Source organism: Protopterus annectens, chromosome 1.part2 (genome assembly GCF_019279795.1).
Source record: "Protopterus annectens isolate FY-2018-M chromosome 1.part2, PAN1.0, whole genome shotgun sequence".
NCBI lineage: Eukaryota > Metazoa > Chordata > Ceratodontiformes > Protopteridae > Protopterus > Protopterus annectens.
In genome coordinates, this window is record NC_056727.1 from 1113021754 (window position 1) to 1113041490 (window position 19737).

A 19737-nucleotide genomic window follows, 5' to 3' on the forward strand; every position below is an offset into this window, starting at 1 on the left:
GGAGAGACTACTGTACACCTGGGTCCCAAGGTCTCTTATCACACATTCAGCATTAAGTAGACTGCCTTTTATGTGGTAGTTCATGGGTACAGAGTTTTTACCAAAGGGGATGACAGTGCACTTTTTGGCATTGAGTTTGAGGCCATGCCTCTGACACCAGGTATCTGTCTCAGTGAGGCCCTTCTGTAGGATGTCCACATCATTTAGGGACTCTACTATGGCTCTTAGTTTGCAGTCATCTGTGAACTTCATTATCCAGAGGCCTTCTGTGTTAACCTGTACTTTAGAGAAGTAGATACCAAACAGGAGAGGTCCCAGGACTGAACCCTGTGGTACTCCACTTGTCACTGGTTTGAAGTCAAATTTGGAGTCTGCAACTTTTACAGTGTGGGTTCTGTCAATGAGCCAGTTGGCAAACCATCTTGTGACATAGGTATTTATACCTAGTTTAGTGAGTTTAGCTATAATTCCAGAATGGGGGATGGTGTCGAAAGCCTTGGCGAGGTCAAGATAGGCTGTGTGAACTACCTTACCCTCATCTATGGCTTTGGTGACTGCCTCATAGAAGTTAAGTGGAAATCCCTGAAAAACAATTATCCAGTCTGCTGTATACAAACCACATTTTATGTTAAGTTGTCATGAGTGACAGATGAAGCAGGAGTGTTGTGCAAAGCTGCACTTTTCCTTTTGGTGATACCTGTGTTTAGATACAGATTGGAGTAGTTCACAGCTGGGTAGCTGAATGCATATTGTGGGGTGGAGGGTGATTGCCTGCAGGATAATCCCTGCCTTGATGTAGAGAAGGACTGCTGTGTTATTAAATATTTACCGATTCAGAAATATCCTCAATGACAGCAGACCCCCCCCCAGAAGAAATACACTGCTTAGTTGCCAAGGGTATTTTTTGTAGAATCACAACTACCCCTGTGACAGCACAGTATGCTCCTGGAGCTGAAGGTGGAAATGGTAGAGCGAAATATGGGCATGGCTTTTACAAGGTATTCTGGTTTCACACACTGGTAAAAAGTATTCTGTTTGTATCAAATAATTTGGAAGAAGACATCATGTATATTGGGTAGTTGTGCCTATGGGCAACAGCCTTGAAAAAGCCAGCTCAAAAAAGAGCTCTAAAATGATTAAAACAAGACCTGGGTGAAACCAAAAAGACCATAGGTTGTCTGTTTGACGTGAGTTTGCTTGTTCTGCATACATCTGCACTCTAATAAAGAATATATTTTTCTCATTCTAGATTGCCTGGAGAACTCTGGAATCACAACCACTAAAACAACTTAGGAGAACAAAAATGTGGAAGCGCAGTTTCAGTTTCCTAGCAATCTACTTACTTCTATCAAATGAGCTGGTTGCATCAGGTAAGAGAAAATGTGCAGATATTCTGATAGCTCTTTGAGTTTTATTAAGGAGGCATACATTTATAAATGTTAGTAACAGCAGAATGAGACTCATAGTTCAGATTCTTTGCTAATTCTCCCATGAAAAGAACTCTGTTTGAATTGATGTTCTCTTTCTCTTGTCCAGCTCCTCTGCTATCTCCTTCATTGTTCCACTCTTGCTAACCTTTTATGGCTTATTCCAAGCTTTCCTGAAATGTGTTTTGTTTGATATTTCTTAGGATTCAGAAAAAGCAGCTTTGGTCATGTAAATTGCCTATTGCAGGTAGATTAGTTTACTCAATCATGAAAAATGCAAATCAGAGACTGTTTTTTCCGCAATGAGGAAGACCTCATTATTGGCTAATTTGCATGTCTTTGAAATGCACTTTTTAAACACTTGTACTGAAAGCGCTTTACAGTGGTAGTGTACTATGGTAGTGTATACATTACCTTGGCACAGCACCCCCCCATGCATGCACTTCCAGAAATTCTCACACAAACATCCACTCAAAATCACACCCACGCACACTTGATCAGACTCTCTCTCTCTCGCGCACACACACACACACACACACACACACACACACACACACACACACACACACAGTCACTCACACACACACACACACAGTCACTCACATTCCCATCCCTGTGTCACTGCTTACCTGAATGGCTGTTGTCTTTCATTGTCTTCATTGAGTGACTGCCATCTTTTGGCAGAGTTAAATGTTTCATTTGGTTGTGGTAATTTGCACAACCCAGTGATTCTCTGAATCAGTGTATAGCGCAAGTCAGTATCCACAGTCATTTCCAGAGGAGAGCACGTAACTAATTAGCATTAGTCTCTCCCCTGGATTGCCTCATTACCAAGCACCACAGCCAGCAGGACCACACTCCATACTGATGCTTCCACTCCCAGAACATCAGTGAGATAAGGCAGTCTCTGAATCAGAAAGGGGTTAACTGCTCACGATAAGGCTTACTGCATACAGTAAGCCTTTCTGAGAATTCCCAAGATTATACTTTTTGTTTGTTAAAGAATTTCACTTAAAACTATTTGTATGTTCTTCTACTGTGACCCATCAAGGTACATGTCTTCAAGGAGCCATGTGTGAAATCTCAGTTTCTTACAAAATGCTCTTTTCCCTGTCCTTTGCACAATTGTGTCGTTACTGGATTTTTTCACCACTGCCTGTTCACCTGTCATCTGGTTCTTGTTGTTTTACCTCTTATAATGAGTATTTCTTTAATAAAATGTGATTATCTTTATTTTATGTCACATTACATCACTCAGCTCTCCAAAATTTTGCAAAATGTATAGATTTTTGACTCTTATTTCTGCTCTGTTCCCTGTAACAATTCTAGTTTTCTGAGAGATCATTGAGGGTTGCAGTCACACATTTGAGGTTCAGACTTCATATCCTTCAGAAAATGCAAGCAAATGCAACACCTTTTATTTTAGCAACTTTCTATATTTATAAAAACAATATTTAAAATGTGTTTCTGAGAGGAGAAGATGGCTGTTTTTTTAACAAGAAGCAGCTTTATTAAATTATCAATTATGACATTGGCAATCATACATTTATATAAATTAAAACAAACCATATCAACAGTTCAGTTGCAAGGATTTTACATCACAGACCATATTGACACAATTTTAGTTGCAAACATTATACATCACTTATAATCTACCCAATCATTTCACTCAAGCGTTACATAGCTCATTCATATTCTGCCTTCTTTTAACCCTCATTCCTCACCTGTATGTATTGTTCCCACCGTTCCCATTTTTTTCCTATGTAATGTGCTCCCACCCTTGTCTAAAGACCCCAGTTCCAGTTGTTTTATCTCTGTTACTATATTCACTATTTCTAGTACAGTTGGTTTAGACTTTGATTTCCATTTTCTAGTAATTGCTTTTTTGGCAGTCACCATAATTAGAATCAGTAAGGATTACTATGTCTAGGCAATTCAAATTCTGTATCATAGATTAGAAAAATCATTTCCCTGGTTACACCAATTTGCTCATGTAGTATCTGTGAGAGTAGTCTGTAGAGAATCTTTAAAGTTTTCAAACTCATTACACTCCCAGAAAATATGTCCCCAATTACCTCCTTCCCCATCACACCTCCAACATTCCCTGTCTACCTGAGGAAATATTCTCTGGAGTCTACTTGATTTTGTTAAATATTTAGGAGATAAACCTATATTCCCCCATTCTTTCTTTGTGAGTTGCATATTTAGGAGACAAACATATATTCCCCCATTCTTTCTTTGTGAATTGCTTATCTAATCTCTTTTCCCAATCCTTTCTAACCTCCTGTGATTCTTATAGTTACCATGCAATATTTTGTATTTTCTACTAATTATTCTTTTTTTTAACAGCAGCTTATGTTCTAGATTTTACTAAAAGCTGTACCAGTGTGGGTCTTTCATTTAGAACCTCCCTATTCCTTTCTCTTTGCCTGTACTGTGATATCAATCCTTGATAGGCAAGGCAATCTCGAACTTGCAGCCCAAATAAATTCATGACATCTATTTGTAACCAATACCTTGGTTCCTTTGCTAGTTTTCTTTAATAAATTCCAGCCCCTCTCGCTTATTGTCTGTGTCCCTAATTGTACTCATCCCTATCAGAAGAATCTCCTTTCTCCATTCCCATGTTGTCTTAGTTCTTAGAATACTTTCTGCTATTTTATGAATACAATATTCTGTATGGTTATTGTTATTCTCCTTAAAGGTGTGCATCCAAAATCCCAGTCTCTCCTTGTTTCTTGAACTCCCTCCTCCAGTTTCATCACCACCTCTTTTCACTCTGAATTATAGGGTTCTGCTTGTGCTATGCATAGGAACCGTAACTGTGTAGCTCTGAAATACTCCTTCAAATTGAGTAATCCCAGTCTGCCTTGTAATATTGGAATAATCATCTTATCCCAGCTGACTTTTGCTGTCTTCTCCTCCTAGATAAAATCCTTCAGCTCTGTATTAATTGCTATCCACAACTTCTCCTCTGGTTGATAAAAATATGCCTGACCTGTGTATAAGACTAAAGGGACTAAAAACATTTTGAACCCATACAAGACTAGTAGTTTGGGTGTTAGATGTCAGATAACAAGTCACTGCTAATATTGCCTAAGATAATGGTTTCACTAATAATAGTTGTAGTTATCCAGCAAAAAAATTCTTCTAATTACTTGGTGGTTTGTACAGGGCAACTTTGCAAAGCTTCTTATGTTTAAGTATTAATACTGCTCATCTTAACAAATCTCAAAACACGTATACAAGAGGTGGGGATTCAAGGCATGTTTTCAGTGGAATAGCTTTATTTCTTTATTTCTTTTATCTTATTTTGTGTATTTTTGAGTATAGTAGGGTATAAAGGTAGCTAGCTTCCTTTCATTTGACTACAGTTTGATACTGCTCCTCCCAAAACATCTGCAACTAATGGATAGACAGAAATAGTATAAAATGAAGGGGACATTAAACAGGTGTGACCACTCATTACTTTGTTAATCATGTTTAGCTTAGTATGAAAAGCTTATAGCTACAGCTAAAGGTAAAGAGGGACTCACCTCCAGAGCCAGATGATATAAACAGATACTTTATTACTAGGATTAAGAATAGTGTAACCTCCTGCGCGACAGCCTTTGTCCAGCAAACAAAGAAGGGGCATGTAGCACCAATATGGAGAGATGCTCACATTAGACCCATTTATAAAAATGATAGAGTGGACAAGGCCGATGGCTGTAGGTCAGTCAGACTTACAGCATTTTATTTTAAATATTCAAGAGAACACTACTAGTCTACATAAGAAGTAATTTGAACATCAAAATAAGTGGCATACATCAACATGTGTTCACAAAACAATGATCCTCCCTAACTAACCTTATGACATTTTCAGAAGTCATTAATGCAGTTAATTATGGGTCACCTGATTGCTGTGGTAGTCTTGGACTTAGCAAAAGCATTTGAAATTGTACCTTGCAAGGTTATAATGGACACCATGAGAATCCACATTACTAATGAGCATATTATTTCTTGGGTTAAAAATTAGCTGTGGAATAGGAAATCAGGAATAAGAATAAAAGGCATGATCTCTCAGAAGTGTAAAATCAATAGATGGTACCATAGGGGTCAGTGTTAGGGCCCTTTCTAATCTTAATTTTTATGTCAGCATTCCCTAGTTAATGCTCATGCACTGTATCTAAATTCATCAATGAGTTAAAAATAGCAAGGATAGTAGGAAATATGCAAGATCAGGCAGCTCTCCAATCTTAAATTGACAAACAGTTGTTAAGGACTACACAGATGTTGTGAAGAAAGATAACATCAACTACCCTTATGCTACAGGAGATGAGTTAATTTCTGATAGTATTTGTTACAGTGACCTGAGTGTCACTATCTCACATAAGTTAAACTATAAACAACTTGTGAACCTGCAAGTTATGAAGGGATATCAGGTGTGCAACATGATAATGAAATATATTAACTCCAGAAATGCAAAAGTTCTGATATCTCTATCAGCCTCATGAGACTAATACTGGAATATCGTTTGCCCTTTCAATGTTAGCAACATAGGAACTCGCAAAAGGGTACAGGATCTGTGAAAAATTTGACATTCCAGGAGAGACTGAAGAATTTCAATTTCTATTCCATTTACTACTGGCTTTATAGATGTGATCGTGTATAGAGCTGTGATTATGTGAGGTATTGCCAGCTATGCTAGGAGAAGTACGGCAGTGAATGTGTAACATATGCCAGGGTCTATATTACGTTATCAAATACTTACAACATCGAATGTTATATGGTTGACACCATATGCTCAAAGTTGTAAATATTTGAAAATTAAAGTGGAAATCTCAGAGAAGATTTCCGTTTACTGCACTGTAGTGCGATCTCAGAGTTGGTATATATAAAGAGCGGGGGTGTGGGGGGTGCATGTGGCTTGCCCCCCTGCTTAAAATGTTCAGGTAAATTTTTCCTTTCTTAATTTTTTTATTTTTGAATATTTACAACTTTGAACATATGGTATCGACCATATAATGTTCTATGTTGTAAGTATTCAATAACGTAATATAGACCCCATATGCAAGCATTGCTAGCTGGAGTTTTGTAAAAAATTATGTCATTTGTACATCAAACTGATTAGTACAGATGCTTGTGTTGAAAAAAATGTATTTGTAAAGCTGCTTGTGTTAAAACTGTACCAACAGTGCGTCCTGCTGGACAGAAAAGAAATACACCTGTATGTCAGACTGTATTGTAACTGTTGAAATGAATATATTGTAACAGAGGATACTGGAAGAGAAGTAGTTAATCTCAATACAGCTAACTTTGAAAAATAGTCTGAAATTAAATCACCTGGTTTAGGCCATAAAGACTGTATCTCACAGTTCTGATTGCAACCAGAGACAAAATGTCTGAAAACCAGGACTAGGAATCCTACTGTATTGTCCTTAGGGGTGAATTAATTGCTACCCTGGAAGAGTGGAAGTTTTTGAAATGGTTTTATAGCTTCCAGATGCTTTAACACATCTTAGCAAAGCTCTCTGTGAGTATGGTAGCACATATGTGCTAGATTCTAGTTCAGTTTCTAGTAAAGGGGTAGTGTGGGAACCAGTCAGATGACCAGATCTGACATTATATAGCCAGCACTGAAATAATATTTAGATGTTAGTGAGAGGTGTCACTTAGCTCTCAGCAGTCTGTTTTTTGAAACCTGATAAGGACCACTCACCTATACCGTCTTGCCTTACTCTAGTAACTGAACTAGGGAACAGTAATTCTTTAGATCAGTCACGAAAATATAGTGAGATTAATTTATATTTTTTCTGTATCTATGTGAACCTTTCCATCTGTGTTATTTTTAATATTTTCTATGATTGAAACTGGTGTTTCATGTTTTATTATTAAATATATTTAAACTTTTCATTGTGGCTGGTCTTTTAAAGAATATTCTAACCTTTGATAGCACTTATATTTTGTTACACTGCGGCTGCTCCTGCAAGCCTCGCTACATTGGTCAAGCACTACCATTCATATTAGTATTACTTTTACTCAGTATAATTGGGTACTCTTGTAAGAGCCTTAGAGTAGCAGGGTTCGGAGTATGCTGGTGGCAGTATATACCTTCTAGTCTGGGCAAAGGGAGCATAGCTGGTAAATCTGTGCCAGCCTTGTGTGTGTGTGTGTGTGTGTGTGTGTGTGTGTGTGTGTGTGTGTGTGTGTGTGTGTGTGTGTGTGTGTGTGAAAATCAAATCTCAAGAGTATGTGTGTGGCAGCTACTTGGAGCAGGGACACAGAGCACTGGTTTTACAGTGGGTGGTGGAGGACTTGGCTTGGAACACTCGGCTGAGGCTTCAACTCTACAGCTGTGGTGATTGTGGGGTCTTATTTGGGGCCTGGTGAGAATAAAGGAAACCCAGCCCCAAGATTGGAGTATGTTCCCTGTGTGTTCTTAAGGGAAATTGTTCTTGGTGCAGAGCTGCATCTGGAAATACTGTGTGTATCTATTTTTTTTTCAAGTGAACATCCCTCACGGTGTCCATGATGAGGACTGGTGTTCCTTGATCACTGGCCCAGAGAAGGGATGTCACATATTGGTGAGCAGTGGTGTGGATATTATTTGAACTTCTGTAGCCTGTAGGCAGTTGTCACTGAAGGTGTGTGTACTCTCAGCAGCCACAAGGTAAACACACAGTTTCATTTTCACAGCAGTTTTACTCATCTTTTGTTAGTTTGGTGTATTCGGGGAAAGCAGGCAAAGATGTCAGCAGAGGATTATGGCAAGCTGACAAAGAACCAGTTGGTGAAAGTGTGTGAAGCCTAAGGACTGGTGCATGCCAGCCTGACTAAAGAGGAAATGATTTTTGCCATAATCACAGCTGTGGCCCAGACCAGCAACCAACAGAATAACCAGTCTGGTAATGGGGATTTGCAGCCCTCAGAAACAGAACAGTTCACCTTTTCCTAAGAGGACTTAAAAACCCATCTAGAGGTAAAGAGACTTGAACTGGAGGCCGAACGTTTGGAATTAGAATCAGAGGATAGGCTGTGGCATGCAAAACATATGTAATTAGAATCAGAATTGAAACTAGTGTTTGGAGGCCCAAGAAAATGAGAAACAGTGCCAACATGAAAAGGAGATGCTGACTCTTCATCACTGTCACGGAGGTAGTAGAGAAGGGGAATAGCTGAACACCAGAAGCAATAAAGGTCAGTAAATTTATTTCACAGTTTACATAGGGTGATAATTTTGATAGTTTCATTCATATATTTGAAAGAGTATGTAAACTGTATAATGTTGACCAAGGGCTCTGGGTACGGTTCCTGACCACCTTACTCCTGGTAAAGCTGCAACTGCTGTTCCTAAATTGTCTGATATTGATTAAGTAACTTATGACAAGGTTAAACAATGTTTGTTGGAATGTTTTAAGTTTGTTTATTGGAATGTTTTATGTTAACACCTGAAGCTTACAGAAAGTTTAGTGAGCATAGATGTAAGGGAGATGAAATTGTATGTGATTATATTGCTGAGTTAAGCACTTATTTTCATAGGTGGGTGAGTGGGTGTCAGATCACCACTTTTGAAAGGCTGGCAGACCTTTTGGTGAGGGAAGAAGCCCTTAGCACTTTGCTTGAGGACATGAGAATCTGGTTGGCATACCAGGAGTGTAACTCTGCAAGTGAACTGGGGAAAAAAGGGGATATCTACTTAGCAAGCAGGGCATTACTGCACAAGAAGGGGATACCCAGTGTTGCACAGGGATATAAGGGAACCCTTTGTGGGGAGCCTAAACTGCCCCAACAGAGTCCAGCAGTAACTGGGAAAGACACTAGATTAGGTACATGTCCAGGATCAATGGTTAGATATTTTAAATGCAACTAGTGGGGCCATGTAGCATACATATGTCCATGGAAGCAAGGTGGGGAACAAAAGTTGGGGGAGTCAGCAAGTGGGAATAACAGTATGCCAGTGGTAGGTTGTCTGGAGACAACAGGGGTACCAGACTATCACCGGAGTTTATATCCTGTCTTAGTGGATGGAAAACAGGCCACTGCTAAGAGAGACACAGTCTCTGACATAACCATTGTGAAGCCTGCAGTGGTTAAAGAGCAGAACTTGCTTGGGCAGTCAGCTCTAGCCAGAGCTTTAGGAGGACCCCATTCCAAATGCCTTTGGCCAGGTTTCACCTTGAATGGGAGGGGGGAAAAGGAAGCAAGTAAGTATGTGTGCATCCCTGCAGATATCTTGATATGGAATGATTCTGATAATGTAGTACCTTGTGTGCATGCAGTTACACACAGTCAGGCTTGAAGACAGGCATGTGGGGCTTGTACCGTGGGGGAGACCCAGACAGACCCCACACTTGAAACCAGGGCTGATGAGGTGGCTATTTCAGGGAGGAAGCTACCCTTTATCAGTGAGCCTGAAGGTGAGCCACAGCTGCTGGTAGGTACTGATGTTCCCTTGGACAGATTGATTTTAAGGGCAGAGTGAGTGGTAGTACCCAGGCTGACAGGGAGGCACCACTGTCAGAAGATACCAGACTTCCTGTGGAAGGGGAGCTGGGAAGGGTCACAAAGATAGAGTTGGGAGAGGCTCGGCTCTCAGACCCTACATTATGAGGCTTTAAGGAGGTAGCTAGGGTGGTACCTAATTATCAAGGAAAAACGGGAATCTGTATACTGCAACAAAGGGCTACTGTATAGAGAATGGACCCCTGAGGGAGGGCTAAAGGGTGAAGTAATACAACAGTCAGTAGTGCTCAGAACCTGCCATCTGGCACTTCTAGCTATAGCCCATGACATTCCTTTTGCAGGACATGTGGGCATAAAGCATACCAAAAGACGTATTATGCAGAACTTTTATTGGCCTGGGATTGCAAGGGATGTAACAGGGTACTGCAGGATGTGAGCAGTGCCAAACAGTAGACAAGGAAGAAGACGAGGTCAAGGCTTCTTTGACTTTGCCTGTGATTGAGGAGCCATTTCAGAAGGTTGCTATGGATATTGTGGGGCCGCTGAATACCTCAAGTTCCACAGGGAATAAGTATATCCTGGTGGTAGTAGATTTTGCTGCTAGATACCCTGAGGCGGTGTCCTGTCCTCCATCAAGGCAGAGAAGGTGGCAAATCCTTTGTTAGAGATTTACAGTAGGGCAGGTTTCCTGAGAGTTACTGGGTGACAGAGGTGCCAATTTCATGTCAGACCTGCTGGCTTGTCTGTGGGAGTGCTGTGAGGTGAAGCACTTAAAGACTACCCCCACCACTTCCAGACTAATGGTCTTGTGGAGAGGTTAAACTCTGCGCTAAAGACCAGGTTATGGGTATTTGCAGACCAGTTTGAGAGAGTGGGGCAAATATTTGTCCCATCTGTTTGCATACAGAGAGATACCCCAGGAATCCACAGGTTTTTCACCCTTTGAGTTGTTGTATGGGCATAGGGTGAGGGGGCCTTTAGATTTGATTTGTGATGAGTGGGAGGGTGAGTGTGAATCCCACAAGGAGTTTGTGGCATATGTCCTAAATCTCAGGACAAGGCTTAGGGAGCTCATGGGCTTGGCCCAGGAGAACCTGGTAGGAGCCCAACAGCAGAAAAATGTCTGGTATGACAGGAATGCTCGAGCCCAAGAATATGCTGTTGGACAGCAGGTTATGGTTCTCGTTCCTGTAAGACACAAGCTGCAGGCAGCTTAGGAGGGATCCTTTGAAATGGTAAGGAAAGTCAGTGATAACTACATGGTAAACCTGCTTGGCAGTAGGCAGGGGCACACATTGTACCATGTTAACATGATGAAGCCTTACCATGATGGGGAGACCCTTGTGCTAAGTATTTGCAGTGGGTGACAGGAGGCAGAGAAGGTTGACAGGAGGAGTCTGAGGGGGATCTATGGCTATACTGAGTCAGCAAGCAAAATGCCAAGTTATTAAGGTGGAGCCTAGGGTTTTAGGTATATGACATGATAGTGCAGCAGCACTGTAGTGGGATCAGCAATGCCAGTGCAGATGGGTTCTCAAGACAGGACATGTGTGAGTGTATTCCCAGAAAGGCTCATTCCTCTCAAGCAATGTTTATCAAGGGTCACTTGAAAAACTAGCTTGAGCCTTCAAAGGGGGGAGAGATGTGATGATGTGAGGTATTGTTATCTATGCCAGGAGAAGTAGGGCAGTGGATCTGTAACATATGCTAGCATACCTAGCTGGAGTTTTAAAAAATAATTATGTCATTTGTATATAAAACTGATTTGTACAGATGCTTGTGTTGAAAAATGTATTTGTAAAGCTGTGTGTATTAACAATGTACCAACAGTGGATTCTGATGGACAGAAAATAACTACAGCTATATATCAGACTGTATTGTAACTGTTGAAATTAATGTATTGTAGCAGAGGATACTGGAAGAGAAGTGGTTAGTCCCATTCCAGGCAACTTTGAAAAATAGTCTGAATTTAAGTTACCTGCTTTACGCCATAAAAATTGTGTCTCACAGTTCTGATTGCAGCGAGAGACAAAATGTCGGTGAAAACTAGGACTAGGAATCCTACTGTATGGTCCTTAGGGGTGATTTATTTATTTATTTATTTATTTATTTATTTATTTATAATTGCTATCCTGGAAGGGTGGAAGTATTTGAAATGGTTTTATTGCTTCTAGATGCAATAACACATCTTAGCAAAGCTCTATGCTTTTGTATGGTAACACATATGTGCTAGATTCTAGTTCAATTTCTAGTACAGGGGATAATGTGGGAACCAGAGTCAGATGACCAGATGTGATGTCATTCTGTAGCCAACACTGAAATTATATTTAGATATTAGTGAGAGATGTCACTTAGCTCTCAGCAGTCTGTTTTTTGAAACATGACAAAGAAGGACCACTCACCTACAACATCTTGCCTTGCTCTAGTAAATTAACTAGGGAAGAATAATTCTTTAGATCAGTCAGGAAAATATAGTGAGATTAGTAAGTATTTTTCTGAATCTGTGTGAACCTTTCCGTCTGTGTTATTTTTAATATTTCCTGTGATTGAAACTCTGGTGTTTATTGTAAATAGATATTTAGTAGTTTCATGTTCTTTTATTATTATTCAATATATTAACTTTTCATTGTGGCTGGTCTTTTGGAGAATATTCTAGCCTTTGAGAGTACTAGTATTTATTTGATGACATTGTGGCCACTCCTGAAAGCCTTGCTGCATTGGTCAAACACTACCATAGTAGTATTACTTTTAGTTAGTGTAATTGGGTACCTTTGTAAGAGCTTTAGTGTAGCTGGCTTTGGAGCTTTGGGCAGAGGGGGCATAACTGGTAAATCTGTGCAAGTCTTTCTTGCGCATGCGCGTTTGTGTGTATCAGCTACTTGGAGCAGGGACACAGACCATTGGTTTCACAGAGAGGGTGGTGGAGGACTTGGCTTGGAATACTCGGTTGAAGACTTAACTCTACAGCTGTGGTCAGTGTGGGATTTTATTTGGGGCCTTGTGAGAAAGATGGAAACCCAGCCCCAGGACAGGAGTGCGTTCCCTGTGTGCTGTTAAGAGAAATTGTGCTTGTTGCAGGGAGCTGCATCTGGAACTACTGTGTGTATCTATTTTTGTTCCAAGTGAACATCCCTCACTGGTGTCCATGGTGAGGATTGAGACTCCTTAATCACTGACTCAAAGAAGGGACGTCACAAGAGTCATAAAACATTACATAACAATGAAGTAGCTTCTACTCTGAACATAAGGGTCATAAAAATCAGTTACAATAAATGATATTTACTTAGTCACAATACTTGCTTTAACTCAAATAATATAATGAAAAACTTGACTATCAGGACAGAAACACATTGGAATATGTCCCAAGCAATATCCAGTTAACAAAAAAAATGTTTTTTAAAAAGTAAGCGATCTGTGGATTGGTGAGAAGTGTTCTGGTGAGGAAGACAGAAATGAAGACTGGCCTGACAAGATCTCTTATGAGGTCCGAGCCTTCTAACATCATTGAGACATTAAAAAAAGCAACACACTTTCTTTCCATAACTGTTTTTACAGGTGACATCACAGTGCTAATCAAAAGTAAGGAAACTCTTGTGACAATTAGGCAGCTGAATGGTGTGCTATCAGGGTGCAGACCTAGGCTACATCTCAAGAGGTGGTCAGTGTTGTAGCAGAATACTGCAAAGGGAATTTTATTTCAGAAGGAATATTTGAACATGCTGGGTCTTCTGCTTAGTACTGGAAGAAATGTAGAAGGTAATGGGAAGCTGGTGTATGAAGAAGGTTGTGGAATGGTTAGAAAAAGAAAAATATGTGAGATCAATTATGTTACGTATATCCTGTGAGCTAATATATTCCACAAGTGGAATTTTTTTCTAATTCTGTAATTCCTAGAAAATGGAGAAAGGCTTACAGAGTTTGTTTTTCTGTTTTTTTAAGTGTGTTATGATATATGTTTTTTGGCCTTAAACTGTGCTGTGTGTTAGTGTTCTTCAAATAAAGCTTTGAAGTATGAAGAATTTGTATTTGCAGTTATGATACAGTGTAATGTTGGGATCCTAAATTCCTGCATTATGTTTTAGACATTAGCTTATGGTATATACAGAAAAAGGTCCAGCTTTGTAGCAACATATTTGGTTTGAAAGACATTGTGAAAATTATACAATATATTTTGATTAGAATGGCTTAGTGAATGGATAAGGGGGAGGGGAATTATATGGAAGATTTTATAACTGTCAAGTATTCTTGTTTTTAATGCTACATATTGAATGGATAAGTAACAAAAATATTTTGCATTAGATTAACAGAATAAAAATGAGGTGATTGCCTTTTTCCTTTTTTCATTGTGTTGTGTAATAAAACATTTTTTTCTTATTCCTTTTTGAAATTTTTTTGTATTTTTTTATATTCTGTTTCTGCTTCATGTTATTGGTTCAGGTTTCCTTCCACATTTCAAATAACTGTGTCAGTCTTTTAAATTGTCTATAGTGAGTATGGACTGTGTTCAGTGTGTGTATGAATCCCACAGTAGAATGTCATCCTTTCCAGGATTTGTTTCCAGCTTTACATTTACTGAGTAGTTGGATAGGTCAGTCTTGCCCCCAGCTTTGAATTGGATAAAGTCAGTAAACTGAGAATGAATGAATTAATATTATTTTAGTAAAACATACTTTTTCTCATCCTCAGAAATAACCCTCCAACTATAAATAGAGAACAGGTCCTGGCTGTTCTCACTAAGGTTAAGAACACTGCTTCAGTAGGCCCTCATAATATCCTGGGATGCCCCCTGAATAGTCTGAATGACTTATTCAGTGACCCCAGTGGCCCTGATAACTACAGTCTCAAAACAGACTTTTTGCCACGAGAATGGAAGACTGCAATGGTCATCGCCTTCATAAGGGTGGACCATCAACATGCTCTGGAAACCATAGGCCCATTACTCTGACTTATCTTTGGAAAGCCATGGAAAGAATTATTATGAAAATGATCAAGAAAGTAATTGGAGGTCTCCAGACACTGGATCCAACCAGTTTGGCTTCGTCAAGAGAAGATCATGCATGCTGAACCTAGTAGACTTCTTTAAAAAGTCACCAATGCAATGGATGAGGGTAAAGCGGTGTGTACCACCTACCTTGACCTGGCTACGGAATTTGATTCAGTACCCCTCTCAGGCATTGTCAACAAATGTATGTAATTAGGCATATACCCCTATATAGCACCCTGGATAGCCAGCTGGCTAATGGATAGAACCCAGAACATTAGGCTCAGTGAGGCCACCTCCACAATGAGGCTAGTCACCAGTGGAGTCCCTCAGGGCTCTGTGCTGGGCTCACTCTTCTTTGGCATCTACTTTTTGTCAGATAAAGTCAATGTCAAAGGCCTCTGGCTGACCAGGTTTTCAGATCGCAAGCTGGAAGAAGTTATAGAATCCTCTCATATTGCAAACTCCCTACAGGAAGACCTAACACAGGCAAATGACTGGTGCCAAAGCCATGGCTTAAAACTCACTGCCAAGAAATGCATTATAATACCTTTTGGTAAGTTGGCCACTCCATGAAGCTACACCATCGATAAAACACCCCATAAGAGTTGACTCACAAGTCAAGCATCTGGGAACTCATGTGGACAGTTACCTAGCTTTCAAACATGTGTCTAAGTTAGTAAGAAAATCCTTCTGTATTGTTCAACTTATAAGTCTGGGCATGGCGTCTAGGTCCAGAAAGGTTACCATACCACTGTACTTGGCCTTCATCTGACCCATCATAGAGTGTAATGCCTCCTTTGGTATATACCTGACCAGACCCATGCAGTAAATGGAACATCTGCAAAGGTTCTTTACAAAAAGGATACTGGACATAAACACAATGCAGAGCCCTCAAAGCTCAGTCTCTATACTTAGTCTCTCGGTCGTCTGTAGGAAACCATCTGTGCCTGGCTTGCAAAGCATCCTTGTAGCCTGCACTGAAATCTTTTACACATTCACAAAACAAGCAACATCAGAACTACTAGATCCAAAGACCTAAATTTTGCATGCAGCATAAATGAGACATGTTGGAAAGACAGATATATTTCTCTGAGAATTCACATTCTCTGGGAAAGGCTCCCCATTCATGTGAAACAAAGCACCTCCCTAACCATATTTAAGTGTAACTTGGATTACTTGATGGGAAATTGGAAATTTACCTCTGCTCTGGTGCCTATCTCCTTGATGGACAGAGACAGTGAATAATTCATGTTATAACCAAAAAACACCCCTATATAAATGTCTAAAACATAAAACTTGTGAGTCACATTTAGGTTGCATTTCTAGGCTTATAAAAGCCCTAGTGGTCATTAGCCTAGTATATAACTATGAAACTATGAAATGCCATTGGATGTTTGATATACCTGAACTACCAGCTCAATTAGATGACTAGAACCCTGGTTTAGTATCTCCTGTAAAGGATGGCACTTCAGGAGAGAGGTATTACAGCACCCATCTCATGCTACACTGACTATCAATACTGCAGTATGAATACAGGTACTTAATGCGGGAACAGAATCCACAGTCTTCTATTCATTCCATCATCTGAAAATATGTAGTCTGATTGTCGAACAGTGCTTTCAAACTATGTTCTGTAGTCATCCCTATTTTCCTGGTGCACTTTTTTTGCACAAAACAGTAAGAATTGCTGAATTGTTTGGTTTAACTGTGGAATTATTGATCTGTACAGGGCAACCCACACAGTTTGAATGTGTACTGTATGTTTGATTTATCTGCACTGTTTGAATGTGTACTGTATGTTTGATTTGTCTGCTGTGAAGTCTTGATGCAGAGGCACCAGTAATAATTTTGGTGACTTGCTTATCTGTGAATATACTTGAATAACTGAATGGATCTGGCTTGGAATATCTTTCTGAAGTTAAATCAGTATTAGTTTTCATCCTGAAGTCCAGTATATTTTGCATCGGTAACCATACCTCCCATCTGGTCAGAGTTTTGCAGAATGTTCCAGATTTTGCCTCATTATTGCATTGCCCCCCCCCCCCCCCCCGTAAAAAAATTTGATTCCCTGGTAAATCATTGAGGCTTATAGTCAGTCTGTAATGCCAGACTTTAGAGTTTCGTAGTTCCTGTTCAAAAAATGTATACTGTTTTGTTAACTTTTTAAGTGAATTTGGCTACTATTTAAAAATCTCCCTGATTTTATGCCTTTGTCTCCCCATTATTTTGGCTTTGTCTAAAATTCTTCAGCAAAGAAGTTTGAGAGGCATGTTGGTATCAGTCATATTCACCAATTTCCCTGGCAGTTTGGTTAGACATGAGAGGGCAGTATTTAACCATGTGCATTGTTGTAGTTTCACAACCATTTGCAGAAGTTAATCACAATGGCAATTCCTCATTAAATGATCACCCATTACCTCTTTGTTTTTGTAATTACCACTGCCAAGAGTTTGTTTGTGTCTTTCGGCTTTTCCCGGTTAGGGGTCGCCACAGCGGAACTCCGGTCCGCTAATGATTGGTAGTTGATTTTTACGTGTCGAGTTACCAGCCCTGACACACAACCTTCATTGAAGGTACACCCATTCACGCATATCTCCAGGTAGAAGACGCTCTAGCTGAGAATTGAACTGGACAGAGTCTTACTGTGAGGAGACAACGCTACCGCAGCACCACAGGAAATCAGCCACCTCTTTTAGTAACCTGTGATGTAGCCTGTCCAGTCCTGCTGTCCATTCAGCACTTTTGTATAACATATCCTTCCATTTGACTGTTCTGTATATGCTCTGTCCAGTACCGCACCTCATGTCCTTCTACGTGGTGATTGTCCTGTACATCTCCAAACCAGTACAGCACCTTAAGTTCCCTGATTATGATGACTACCCTGTATATCCCCCATTCCATGTCTCATGTGATGACTGTTCTGTACATCCCCTACCCAGTATAGCATGTCACGCCCTCCCATGTGATAACTGCCCTTTATATCTCTCACCTGTTAAAGCACCTCATATCCTCCTGTATAACTGCCCTGTGCATCTCCCACCCAATACAACATATGTTGTCCTGTCACATGACTGTCCTATACATCTGCACCCACTACTTCATGTCATGTCCTTCCACAGGATGCATGCGCCATACATCTCAAAGTGAAAACTGCCATATCTTGCTTATTATACAGCCTTTCCAAATAATGCCTGTCTGGAATTCTAACATCCTAGCTTCCATTCTTGTCCTGGCATGTCATTCAGTCATCTTAAGTGACACCAGTTTGTAACTGTTACTTCTGATACATTGCACAGGGATGCTTTTTCTGGGTGTACATCTAACTTTACAAACCACATACTAAGAGTATCACAAGGATCAGAAGCAAAACGTTTCTGACATTTTCCATAATTTATGATCTGTTTGGATTCTGGGAAAACGTGGCAGGTGAAAACAGCAACATTATACAATAACGGGTCATTGTCATTCAAAAATGTGCAAGCTGATTGAAAAGCCCAACCAGTGTGTCCATTGTAAATCGAGCATATATCAAATGAAAAAAGTCCGGCTGCTGAAGTACCATTGAATGGCCAGGATTTTCTATTGCCATATGCTTACAGGATAGCAAAATACGAGAAAAATCTGATATGTTCTACAAAAATAAATCATAAAAAGTACCTGTTTTTCCTTGTATTATGGCTGTCCCTCCTAAAATATCGGTCAAAAAAAAACAGCGATGGAGATTCTCTGTTCTCCATTTCTTTCCCTGCAGTGCACTGATGTACTTTGCAAGGATGGGGACATAAATCCCATATACATGCACAGTATGTCAGAAAAGGTGGAAGAAAGCAGAGGAACACAGCAGCTAAAGGTAAGCAATTTATTTCTTAAATGTCCTTTTTATAGTAGCAATAACCCATAACAGGGTATGGGAATTGCTGGATTTACCCACAGATGGCTTTGTGTGATCACTTGGACTTTGCCCTCATGATCAAACCACACCCACTGTGGGTAAATCCAACAATACCCACAACCAGTCGTAGGTTATTGCTTAATTAATCAATCAATTTTTGCAGATGCTTATGTATAATCTGAGTGGTTTTGTTGAATGAGGTTCAAAAATATGTAATCATATCTTTTTCATCTTCTTTTGTGCATGTATATGAAATGAAACATTTAAATATCTTGTTTACCAGATTAAGTACAAGTAACTAAAAGGAATCTGCCGATTGACACAAGCCATCATTGAAATACTGTTTGCTTAAAATTAACATTTTTTCTGTTTGCCAGCTGATCTGTTATTTATTTTGTATTTATTTATTTATAGTGGAAATAGATGAAAAGAAGATTCTACAATTACGGGAAACCGATGAAGAGCTTGGATGTAGCCTGTGGGATGCTATCCCTTACATTTTAGGAGGAGCTGGTAAGAAATGGTGTTCAAGGCTCATATTCTATTGTTATATTTAGATATGCTGCAGCAACATCAGCACCTTTGGAACCTTTGAAAAATAATTGGACTTAAAATGTAGATCATTTCCTCTGGAGCAATAAGTGCAACATTTGCAGTTCATGAATACATGGAGAAAAACTGAATGAGTTTCTTTTTGTGGGGGGGGGGGGGGTCCGAAGTTTAAATCCAGTTGATTTGAGATGTATTACCTAAGTAGCATAGAGACCTCGGTTACTAAACCATACAGATCTGGATAATATCATCCCCATACTCTTTAGTGGTTGTTAATTGACAGTAGGAGACCCAAGTGATAACTAAGCTGTACGCATATAAGACTGTTGATGTGCCTTCAGAATGAAAAGAGTGGATGTTAAGTAAGCAATTATGACTCCTGAGAAGGTAGGCATTACGGAGAAAATGGACTGCCCTGTTGTGTTAGTCCAAAACTA

The 19737-nt window shown here is 39.7% G+C and overlaps 1 protein-coding gene across 1 annotated transcript in view; it reads left to right on the plus strand.

The window, feature by feature from the left end:
* LOC122792250 (interferon alpha-inducible protein 6-like) overlaps positions 1–19737 on the plus strand; it is a 194918-nt gene that overhangs the window by 44930 nt on the left and 130251 nt on the right. The window contains exons 2-3 of the mRNA XM_044060000.1: positions 1250–1370; positions 19163–19261. Coding sequence (XP_043915935.1) covers positions 1304–1370; positions 19163–19261 — 166 coding nt within the window. The 5' untranslated portion in view covers positions 1250–1303. The remainder of the gene's footprint in view (positions 1–1249; positions 1371–19162; positions 19262–19737) is intronic.